This window comes from Gobio gobio, assembly GCF_949357685.1.
Source record: "Gobio gobio genome assembly, chromosome: 17".
NCBI classification, from domain to species: domain Eukaryota; kingdom Metazoa; phylum Chordata; class Actinopteri; order Cypriniformes; family Gobionidae; genus Gobio; species Gobio gobio.
The window spans coordinates 25775083-25787693 of record NC_137110.1 but is presented as its reverse complement, the minus strand read 5'-3'; the positions used below and the strand labels follow the sequence as shown (position 1 = coordinate 25787693).

General features: G+C 36.5%; 1 protein-coding gene across 3 annotated transcripts; it reads right to left on the bottom strand.

Annotated features, from left to right (window-relative positions):
- Positions 1 to 535: 535 nt before the first annotated feature.
- znf326 (zinc finger protein 326) lies at positions 536 to 12418 on the bottom strand. Of its 3 annotated transcripts, XM_079841818.1 has the most exons (13): positions 12249 to 12376; positions 9790 to 9836; positions 9582 to 9654; positions 8994 to 9357; positions 8742 to 8907; positions 8590 to 8606; positions 8475 to 8520; positions 8301 to 8382; positions 7086 to 7233; positions 6904 to 7003; positions 6635 to 6765; positions 1202 to 1297; positions 536 to 1110 (listed from the first exon to the last, which is right to left on the bottom strand). In XM_079841818.1, the coding sequence occupies exons 1-13, from the start codon at positions 12251 to 12253 to the stop codon at positions 1009 to 1011; spliced, it is 1377 nt and encodes a 458-aa protein (XP_079697944.1). In that variant the 5' UTR covers positions 12254 to 12376; the 3' UTR covers positions 536 to 1008. The 3 variants fall into 3 exon arrangements, with proteins under 3 accessions (XP_079697944.1, XP_079697943.1, XP_079697945.1); XM_079841817.1 differs by lacking the exon at positions 8590 to 8606 and having other exon boundaries at positions 8475 to 8536; positions 8738 to 8907; positions 12249 to 12418; XM_079841819.1 differs by lacking the exon at positions 8590 to 8606 and having other exon boundaries at positions 8475 to 8536; positions 8738 to 8907; positions 8994 to 9277; positions 12249 to 12328.
- Between the last annotated feature and the right edge of the window lie 193 nt (positions 12419 to 12611).

Below are 12611 nucleotides of genomic sequence, written 5' to 3'. Positions count from 1 at the left end.
GCTCTGATGATTTTATCAGCAGAATAGTTTAGCAACTTAAAAGCTACATGACATTTCTCAGTAGCGAGGCAATAACGGCGCTGTTCTTACAGTTTCGTATTAGTAGATGCTGCTGCCGAACTCTGCTGAGCTCAAAAAAGAGCTTGTCTGAGACTAAAATAAACTTTATCTACAAAATGTGGATATTGTTTGCAATATTTTGTGCATTTATGTAGAAAAGTATTATATAGACTATAAGAAAACAAACTTTCAATCAAACTGTATCAACCAGTCTCTCATTGGTCCTATATATCTTCGCCAATTTGATTTCATACCATAACCCAGATTTCTGGTCAAGTTGCTAGAGCTGACATTACTGGTTTCCTCCAGTAGAGGGACCTTTTTTTTTTACAGTCTATAAGCAGTTGTAATGCTCCACTAAATCTAGTATTTGTAGCTGGTGCTAATATTCTTCCTATAGAACGATCATACATACCATTCTAATGGGTAAGTGAATAATTACAGCTGTTAAATATATCTTACAGCAAGCACAGCTGGTGTATAGTGAAACTTTAATGGTCAACAGATCTCATCTCAGAACAAACAGTGAAAAGGCAAATTTCCAATCCCAAATATTATAGGGGAGTAACAAAATGTAAAACCTGCATTCAAATATAATACTGTAAAGTTTAATGGCATTCAGAACAGTGTCAAAATATTTTTACTACAAACATGCACAATAGCCAACTACAGACATAGTACAACTTGACTCAAGTAGACAATCTCAGACTGCGATGTGAAGAGCACAATTTTTTTTTTTAAGGAAAAAATGCCCTCACTTTGAAAGGAAAACTAGCCTACACTTATACATGTGGATCAATGTGGACTGAATTATGAACATTTTATCTCAGGCCTTTTACATTATCAGGTCATCTGCACATGTGAAGTTCTAGAACAAGAAACTACAGTAGAAAGAGCCTTTGCCTCTTTTCTCTTTTTCTCAATTCAATACTCCTTGTTGAATTCTTATCAGTCACTGTTCTCTTCGTCTTCATCCGCCTCATCAGATCTCTCGGGGTCCTGAGAATCAGAACTTGTGTCTTTGGCATCCGTTGCAAATGGGTCTTCTCCCTGTCAAATTAAAAGAGAAATACCTTTAAATATTCTTTAAAAATTTTTAAACCTTATTATGTGTGTCTCAACATGCCACAAATGTTGTTACCTTCATGTACTTCTCATAGCGCACTTTCACATGGTCATTATTTATTATGGCTTTGGCTGTGACCACGCTGTCTCTTTTTAACTGCTCCTTGTAAGCCTTTAAAAGGGAAAAAAATTAAAACATGACATACAAGTGCTTAAAGGTGCAGTAAGTGATTTCTGAGAAACACTGTTGACGATTTTTAGCCAAAAAGCTCACTAAAACCCACCCAATCCAAGAAAAAAACGCCCAAAATTTGAACTGCCAAAATAATGTGATATAACTTTATTGCCGTGTCAATCAAGGTTGATTAGAACAATTGTATCTCCTTAAAACAAAATAATGATGACAAAATAAAATAAATAAACTTCCCAGGAAAACAGATCAAAACATTCAAAATACAGTCATGCAGGACTAAAATGTCCATTTACAACAAGAATATGTTTATCTTTGTGTTGTGCTTTAACTTCAGACAGAACTACTTTCGTGAAGTACATATTTGTAGAACAAAATGCAGAACTTAACACAGTCAAAATGGATTAATCGTTGATTCAAACCTCTTTCAGCAGTTTAACGGTTTAAAAGGTTCAGTTGTCGTGACCAGGCCATTGCGCTCACGATGATGGACAGGAGTCATATATTCGATTTCAATTCAAGTCATTCAACTGTGCTCTTAGTTATATTTATAAAGGGTATTTGAGTCACAGGTTTTGCGAGTTGGTTCCCTCTCCCACTCATTACTGTAGATAACTTAATGTATATTTGTGCCACTTTGGCATAGCGAGCACTTGATATCCAGCTACAATTTCGTGCTGAAAACCTGTCATGAATGAGCGTGTCTCCCTGTTGATCGCTGGTTGGCTGAAAATGCATGCTCGTCAGCGACGTCAACACCAACGCCAGCTGAATCTACACTGAACGCTGGGCCAGTGTGTGTCATGATGACTGATTTTATGGAGTACATGCACACTTGGGTTTGTTATTAACCAATTAGACTATAAAATTGAGATGTTTGAAAACCGCCAAACTGACCCCACACCAGCCCAAATTTTGTCCACCCGCCCAAGCCCGTTTTTACCCGCACAATCAAATTCAAAACCGCCCAATCTCGCAACACTGACTGACTTCAACACTAACTGACTTTAAAATCAACCCAAACAAATACACCCCTCACTTCATTGCTCCACCCCAAAATCCACGAACATGCATTGCAAGAGTAGATGTCTCTTTATCATGGCTGAAGCAAAATAATTATTCCTAAAACAAAGCAAAGATGACAAACCAACGACAAGGAGAACAAAAAAGAACATACAGTACACAAGAGTACATACACAAGCAATAGTTCATTGTTAGCCCCCAATAGCACACCAGCTCCAGACAAAAAATGACACTCAAAACTGCCCTGTTACTAATACTATAGCTAACACTACAACAACAGCATATCTTAGTTCTGTGAAACATAGCAAAAACCAATGTTACTCGTGAATGGAGCAGAAACAATGCAAGCACTGTGTCCGTTTTCAGGCCTTCATGATTAGGTCTCTCAAGCGCTGGAAATCCTTTCTAATATTAACGCTGGCCCTAGAGCGCTTGCCTGATCATAAGCCGGATATTCCTCTGACATTTTCTCTTTTGTAATGTTTCTAAGCCATCTCTCTTTCCACAGTCTTTCTTCAAATCTCCCTCTTGCCCACTCTCTCTCCTCTCCCATCATTAGTGTATACTGCTGATAGGCTACAAGTGTTTTGAGGTGCTCGGTCCAATCCACAAGTAATCGAATAAAAGTTTATGGTTTGGGTATAAACACTGATGTCTACGGTAGCGATCAAAATAGATCACCTTAACTTGTAGAGTAACTTGACACTTCAAATAAAGACGTGTATCAATTACATCATTACACCAGTAGGTGGCGACAAGTGACTGAAAAAAAAAAAAAGTGTGTCATTGAACCATTTATTCAAAAGATTGGTCCAAAAACGCTGACTCATCCAGTAATGAAACAAGTGAAGTTATGAGTGAGTCTTTAGCCGCGTTTCCATTACAGATTTGCGCAAAACTTTTGCGATATTTTCTAAAAGTCGACAAAAAAATATTGCGAAATGACAGCGTTTCCATTAACTGATGTTATGCGACTAAAACATTTTTTTTCCTCTCGTGATAAATCATTCCAAAAATCATGCTACGTATATTGTTAGGTTTATGTATATCCCAGCCACCGCATGCCATTATTATTAATGGAAAGAGACGTGCGTGTTATAGCACTGATGGCAAGGAAAGCACCTTTTTTATGAGTTTAATAAAGAACTCGTCTTCTGTCCAAACATACCATCATCTGTAAAGAATGATCGACTTTTAAATAAGTCAGTTTATTGTGACGCATTGCCACATACAGAGACGAGCGAAAAGTTTGAATCTTCATGGTGGTGGTAACTTATTTTGGCTCGGAATTTCGTTTTTTGGAAATATAAACTGAATTTAGAAATGCTTTTGAAATGAAAAACTTTGCGTTTAATAAACAAAATATATTTTTGAAATGAAGACAGCGTTTGGAGTGGAGTGCAAAATAATCTGTTCCCTGAGTCCACGGCCTTTGCTGTTTTCGTGAGTGTACACAAATAAAAGTAGACAGTTTATAGTTTATAATTATGTCTTGCACTTATCTGTAGTAGGCCCATGGCTAAAAATGACGGAGTATTTTAAGTTTGAATTGTGTTTTCTAGAAAGTCTTTCTTTAAAATTAATTTTGTTTTGTATAAATTGTATTTTAATTTTGATCAATGTTTAATCAACTATTTGGCTGTAGGCTATATTTAATAAATAAGAAGCAAACCAAGATCGTCGGGAATGGATTGACGTAACTGGCCTGTTTCCTCAGTCTTTGAGCAAGGCTGAAACTATAGCGCATTTCTGTTTTAATACATTTCTTGAATATACGTCATAATTACAGTAGGCCTATAGATAGTTATGATATTTGTGGTTGCACCGGGGTCCGTCATTATAAAGTTACGCCACTTTCCTTATTAGGAGAAAATATATGTCCTTTTAACGACATAAGATCTTGTATATACTTGAGTGGAAAAAAATTTATAAGTAGGCCCTATGTGAGAGCAATGCGTGACCGTACCAGCTGACCTGTAAATGCGAAAAAACTGTTTCCATTGCAGTTTTGCAAAAATTTCCTTTTACGAATTGCCTGAAAAACCACCTCATGCGAGCGTAAAAAGTTTTGCGATATATGTGAGTTTTTGCGAAATTGACGCATTTCCATTGGGCGTATTTTCAATTCGCAATTTCAATTTGCGCAATTTGAAGGGTAATGGAAACGCGGCTTTTGAATCACTTATAAAACCATAGTTTGAATGAATGATTCAAATTAAATATATTTTTTACCATTTTGTCAGAACCTCTAGTAAATTACATGTTTTGTTTAGTCGTCTGTTCAGAATTGTGATTTTTTTTTTAACACACACACACAAAAAAAAATATGATTCTTAATTTAACCAGAATCGTGCAGTTCTAAAATAAATAAAATATACATAAATAGAAATAATAATAATATAAATATATAATATACATGCACTCCTGGGCAAAAAAGGGGTCAAGCCAAAAATGGCAAAATATTTAGTGATCTTTTAATGGTCTTAAGCATTTTAATCAGGAAATTAGCAAGAACTGCACAAATACTGTAGATAAAGTAACTTAGCCCAAAATTGCCTTCCCCAACTTGCAGGAAGAGGAGTCAGTGATGTTGTTTAACTCAATGCTAATGGCTTCAAACAGTTCATGAGTAGTTGAAAAATGTCTCCCGGTTCGTTTGAGTTTAATGTGAGACAAAATAATCACAATAGGGTTCAAATCTGGGGCCCGTTCTTCGTACCTCGCTAACTCAGTTAGCTGGATTTGATTGTTGACGATTTGGCATGATCTTGGATTGTTTGGTTCTTCGAAGCTCATCCTGGACTTGCTGTCATAGTAACAGGTCCGTGAGCTTAAACCTGCTCATGAGCGGCTTATTTCATGTAAACAGGATTAGATTGCATATTGAGGTGATACTTAAAATCTGTCCCAGCCACTGCTACTTTAATACGAGTTCATTACTGAACCAGTAATAATAATAGCAATAATAATAATTTTAAAAAATAATATAAAAATTGTATATTGTATATGTATATGTATAATGTTGTGTATAATACTATAGCCAGACACTTGATTGAACGATTTATTTGGGATGGAATAATTACTTTATATAATTTTATTTTTATTGGTTTAGACACATGTTGTGCAGTTAATCTGAGCCGTGCATTAATTTAAGTGATGACTGATATTATGGGAGTGGCTTGATGCAGCGCAAGAGAGGATAATTTGATCTTGACCCATAAGAAACTTGAATACTGTCACGTTACAAATCTGCTTCAAATTGAATTAAGAATTAAATTACAACATTGAAATAAAAATGTAAAGGATGTACAAATACTGTATAAAATCGTGAATATAAATAATTGGTAATCATGTTAAAAAAAAAAACATTTATCATTTATCAATTATAACTTTTATGTTGGTTTGGTCGTTTGGCTGTTTCCTTATAAAGGTTCAGAAATTCGTGGGGGTTTTTTGTGTAATTTGTCAAGTTTTTTTTGCCAGGTGGCTTTTTTAATTAGATGATGTCATTACGTTGCTGTCTTGACGCCAGCCAATCGCTGCATTGCTGATCGTGGTTTCGAGTATCGATGCATCTGCCCTCTTCAGGGAAAACAAGAACGCGCAGTGATCTTAGATCATTTAATCCAGATATTTTAATCCAATCCGCAAATTCGTCTGAAGAACCAAATTAGCCAGAGATCAGTTATCACGATTAAAAGATCTGGGATCTGTCAAATCATCTTAGATGTATTAAGCGAGGTACGAAGAACGGGCCCCTGGAATCTGACCAAGGCCAAAACATGAGCCTGATGGACTTTGCAATTTGAGCTGGAGCTTTGTCTTCTTGAAAAATAACATCTGATCATTCCTCTTTAGATAACAACTTTTCATTTGTGGTAAGCAAGCCATTCTGCAATATTATCCTGTACTCCAAAGGTTTTAATGACTTCACAGTGAAAATAGCTCACCAATAACAGCAGCTAAAAAGGATCCCCACACAATGACACCTCTTGCCCTATGTTTCACTGGAGCATCACCATGCTGTTGTGTTTCATTGTGAGTCATCACTCCACACACAACTTCCCATATTCTGCCAAAAACATAATTCTGTCTTTGATGCTCTTTGATGACAACAATAGCTTTTTAAGTAGTGGGTTTGCTTAAATGTGACTATTTCCTGACCAATAATTAAAAGCTTAGTGTTTAGCCATTTTGGGTTTAGCCCATTTTTTTTTTTGCTCAGGAGTGTGTGAGTATATGAATGAACATAAAGGTTCTGGATATTTAGAAGAGACAGAACAGAGACACCTTTACCATTTTGCTCTTGAGGTGAGTGAGTGAATGAAGATGTTGCTGTACAGAGCTGAAAACCACAGGAATGTGACTGTCACAAGCAGCACAGTAAACCACCTCCATCCTTCTCATGTAATCATCTTCTGTCACCCCTGTAAGATTAAGACGTTTGAATAAAGTGTTAATAATCATCTTTGTAGTTATATAGACTGATAAAGCCCATTTCCATCAAGTGGGGAAAAATCCTTGTATGCTTTACATCAATTTATTTATTGATTTCATATGCGTACCTTCCAATATTTTCGCCCACTCATCTTTGCTTCGTCCACAGGAAAACTTTAGTTTGTGTAGAGTGGAGACTGTTTTATGAAATTTGTGAACCATGCAGTCCTGTGCAATATTAGATCAGGGTAAATGTACATCAACATCTATAATACAAATCCATACAAAAACATCAAACAAACAGTCTTACATGCAAAAAACTGATGACCTTGTCATCAAATTTGGCTTGCCGTCTTATATAGTCAAGAGTCTCTCTGTGATACGTGCTTCCAAAGTGTTTCTCAATGTCTTTGTCTTCAAACGTGTGGAATTTACAAAAAGCACATGTAAAAGCCCACCTAAAAAACAACAAAAAAACATGACACATTGTGAAAACTAAGCTGACATAAATTTGCATTTACCTTGACATATAAATGTTCAAATGTATTTGTATAACGAATGTAAATGTATCATTTGAAATATTTTGTATTAGCAAGTGCATTTAAATTATTTAGCCTTAAATTCTTCAACATTTCATTGCATTTCAAGAAATACAGTAGTTCTACCTCAAATAATATATTTTTACACGCACATGAACTGTAATGACGTCCTATTCTTAATCCGTAGGGTTTAATATGGAGTTAGCCCACCCTTTGCAGCTATAACAGCTTCAACTCTTCTGGGAAGGCTTTCTACAAGGTTTAGGAATGTGTTTATGGGAATTTTTGACTATTCTTCTAGAAGAGCATTTGCATTTGTGAGGTCAGGCACTGACCTGTTGGACGAGAAGGCCTGGCTCACAGTCTCCGCTATAATTCATCCCAAATGTGTGACTCGTCCATTGGATTGCCAGACATAGAAGCGTGATTCCTCACTCCAGAGAACAGCTCTAGAGTTCAGTGGCGCCGTGCTTTACACCACTGCATCCGACGCTTTGCTCTCTCTGCACTGTTCTTGAGCTGAAGGCGAGTTTGGAGGTCTGTAGCTATTGAAAGTTGGCGACTTCTGTGCACTCTGCACCTCACAGAGACCCCGCTCTGATTTTACGTGGTCTACTTCATGGCTGAGTTCCTGTTGTTCCCAATTGCTTCCACTGTGTTATAATACCACTAACAGATGACCATGGAATATTTTGTATTGAGGAAATTTCACGAATTGACTTATCTCGGTACCACGCTTGAATTCACTGAGCTCCTGAGAACGACCCATTCTTTCACAAATGTTTGTAGAAGCAGTCTGCAAGCCTATGTGCTTTATTTTATACACCTGTGGCCATGGAAGTGATTGGAACACCTGAATTCAATGATTTGGAGGGGTGTCCCAATACTTTTGGCCATATAGTGTATTTGAATAATTAATTATTATCCAGCCAATGAATGTAGATGCGGTTTAAAAACACGTGCGATGTTGAAATGTCAGTGTTCACCTGTGTTTATCTCCATATTTTTCATGACTCTTCTCTCGTCGTCTTCTGCGCTTCTCTCTGGCTCTAACTTTTTTACCAAGCTCTGCAATAAAATATTAAACCATACTTGCCTTGAATTAATTTTTTCCCCCCCAATATAATAAACAATAAAAAAATATAAAAGTAGTTACATACCATGCTCTCCATTTGTTTCTTTGCTATTGGAAGATAAGCAACTGTCCTGTGGAAAATAAACACTGTAGTATCACAGGACTGATTCTATAAGGCAGCTTTGATTGTAGATTCTTACCTTTGAAATGTGTGGTCCTAAGAAAAGTAAACAAAGTAAAGCATCATAAGCATCAATGCAAAGCATCATTTTTGAAAATACAGTAAAGAACTTGCAACAATTGAGCCGTAGTATTGCTTTTGTTTGGTCTATCGAAGCAGCACATCACATACCCACAATGCTGCTTGTGCTGGGAGCTGCTTTGACAATCCTCTTTTTTTTAACCAACTTGCAAGGAGGCACTGGTTCCCTCATCTTCCTCTTGGTCCCTCGAAACACTAGAGAAGCTGATGCTGAGTGGCATCTCTCTATGCAAATAGATGGGTTCTGACTTGAGCACTGCAGAATAGAAGAGACTGAGAAAATTCAACACTAAAAAAAAGTTATTGGTTTTGTTCAAAAGATCAAGTAGACACCAGACGTACCCTTACACCTTGTGCTTCGGCCTCAGGTACGACAGCACTTCTTCCCCGGTAGTTTCTGTGCACGTATGAGTGCATGTCTCTGCCCCGTGAGCCAATCGGTGTAGGCCGAGAGTGTGAGGGAGAGTACAGGCTGGAGGAATCAGAGAGATTGGAAGTTGAGTACTGACTCTCTCTGCCGCTGTCTGAAAATGGAGACCTGGACCTCTGGGAAGACATGCCATAGGGCCTCTCCCAGTTTGACAGGTTGTCTGCAGTCAAGGTGGATGAACAGGAGTCACTGTACCCTGCATTAGAATGATCAAAAACACTATCTACATCTTCAGTGCTCAAGGCCCCATGTCCAAAAGATTCATAGGCACCATATCTGAGGACAAAATAAATGGTAGCACTTTACAATAAGTCTCCATATATAAAATAATATTTTAAATAATTTAATACATTTAAAAATGTTTTATTTTATTTTAAATGTTTGTATTGTTTTCAAACCTTATTGTAAATAAAATAAAAATTCAACAGTTTATATAGGAAAGAGATTTCTATTGCCTTCTAAAAAAAAAAGCACAAGGAAGATCTTCGAACAGTTCTTACCTGTCAGAGCCATTGGTCTCAAAGGACTCAGAGGATGCAAACGATCCAAATAATGGCTGACTGTAGCATTTCCCTGGACATTTGACAAGTGAAAGTGATTATTCGGGAGTGCTGTGGGAATTTACCTCATTCATAAACAATAACTACAAGACAGCTACTGTATATATAACATTATGGCAACATAGGAGTGAGAGATTTATGTAATTACCCGAATTTTCAGCTGATGATGGGAACATTTCTTCTTTATTGTAAGTCCTTTAAAACAGATTGTATAATGTAATAATTAAAGCCCTTAATATAGATTACTACCAGTAGAAAAACACACCATAGGTTAGCTGACTGCTAATGTCAATTAATATGGGAGTGTGTTACCTCCAAAAATGTAAGTTTTTCATTCAGTTTCTTTTTTTTTAATGGGCCACACATAATGATTGAGCAGGGTAAACTTCTATAAAGGTGCCACCATAACACAAAACAAATAGATAAAGAAAAGAAAAAACTTTGCAAGATTTCCAATGTTAACTGTTCCTGAAAAAGTTGTTTGTGGTCACAAAGCAATGGAAATCTGTTTATTATGATACAGTTTATGTATATATACGTACAAGCAGAAAACAAAAAGGTGCAATAAAAAGGTTCATTTTCAAAGTAAAATTCTTAATCAAATAGTTTGGCATGATTTTACATTAAATCCCTTATAAATGAGGGAAAATAGTGTATCCAAATGTCAGGGAGAGCGACCGACATAAAAATGCCATTGTATGCAATATTACTTTAAGAAAACCATGTGACAGCATATGACATCACACCACACAGAAGACCCCAGAGGACCCCTTTGATGCAGTAACTTCTTGCTGCGTCCCAATTCGCATACTATCCGTACTAAATAGTATTCGAAAAAAGAATTAGTATGTCCCAAATCTTAGTATGTTGAAAAAAGTATTCCAAAGATTCCCGGGTGGTTTACTATTTCCGGGCAGAATCCGAAGTGCAGATCGATGCGCACTCTAACGGCTGATATTGCCCACAACCCATTGCGAGATGGACGAGGATTCGATTAGAACTACAAACGCGGATATAAAGTGTTTAAAAAACTACAAACATGACGGTTACGCGAGTCTGACGGTTAAGTGGAGAGGATTAGATAAAGTGGTTTGAGTGAGCAATTATCAGTATTTAACCTGACGAAAAGATATTTATTCAATATTATCCACATTATATTTCTCCTTCAGCAGCATTGAGAACTTTTGTAATGATACATTTGGCCATTAACTTTGCAAACACATGAGGAGTCTCTGCATTAAAGACCCACGAAAGGCAGATCAAAGAGCGACTACATTTCTCTCCGATACGGTAGGAAATTAAATTGAAAGTGGGGGATTTGAACTGTGACGATGATTGACAGGGCAGTTTAAACGGTGACGGGCGCACGTAACAGAGTCCGTTAAAGATGACGAAGTAGTATGTCCCAAAGCTTGCATACTCTTCTGCTACACACTCAAAAGCATGTACTTTTTCTTAAAAAAAAAGAGTAGGCCTACATACTTTTAGGACGTAGTATAAGTAGGCGAATTGGGACGCAGCCAATGTTAGTCACCCTCCCATACATATTAGATAATTTGACATGTTTTAAGTAATGATGAGGTTGATTCAACTTATGTCAGGTGGTATGACCCCTGGAAAACTTTGAAAATGTGAAAAACGTGTATTTGGTTTAAAAAAGAAAATTATGTATAACCTTGAGCATATGGTCAAACATTTGTATAGGTGTCCAAGTTAATGCCTGTTAGATTTAAATTGAGATTGAAATGTCAGGTGGTGCGACCAATGTCAGGTGGTGCAACCAGGAAATGTACATTTAAAAGTATCAATTCCCACTGCAATTGCAAAATGAAGTAAGAAATATAACTGTAAACCATTATGTAATGTATACAAATAATTTTTACAGTTAAAAAAACAACAACATAAAAACGCCTTAAGGAAAATTGGGTGTTTGAACACAGAAAAGTGTCCGCTTATATGAATAGGACTAAAAGGGAAATACATAAACAAATGGAAAGGGAATTTAAGTATATGTATATTATTTTTAATGAATATATAGTTGCACCACCTGACATTTTCTGGGTGGTAAAATCAGAAATATTGTTTAATAATGAATTAACGCTGTCCTAAAAGCTGTAAAACCAATATGAATCAACAGCATAAATTTTTTTGGACATACAAATGCATTTTAAAACTGTTTTGCTTAAAATTATTATTTTTTTATCTTAAAAAAACTTATTTGATTGACCCACATACAAGCCACTCTGATTCAGATTTTGAATGGGCCTTGTGTGTGAATTTTGCCCTTGTGTGTTTTGTAATTGTGTTTCTTGGCAAACTCCAGGCATGCTGTCATTTGAAACGTTTTGAATAGTGGCTTCATTTGCAAACATTTCTTAAACATGTAAGTACTCGTGCATATTTATGGAAACCAAAAGCATCACATTTGGTAATTAACAATACAAATACCCTACCTAAAGTTCTGAATACCCGTGCAAGGCACCGTCAATACTGAACCCGGCCGTACTTTAAAACGTACGAATCATTTCGTTTCAATTATTTATTTATTTATCTTTGTAACAAAAGCAACGTTATTTCCAAACGCAGTACAAAGGCCGCGTCACTTACCACATTAACGAAGGTCAATCAGTCCTACTGCGCTACATTAAAGCAGGTGTCACTGAAATCATTTCCCCCTGGAAACAAGCTGAACAACAGTGTCAGGCAGTTTATCAGGCTGTTTTTCCAGCAGCCTCTCTGGTTTTTGCAACAACGCTAGTACTTCATAACAATGTTCTATTGGAAGTTGTCTTCCTCTAGAGGGCGCTTTGTCGTTCACAAACCGCTAAGACTGGCTCCATTCATTCAAATCGTTGATGCTTTTGGTCTCACTAAGACATCTGTATTATAGAACATATTATTTAATCTAATGAATGTCCGGATTGATAAATACTTACAATGTAATAAATTAAAAATAAAATGTATAAACGT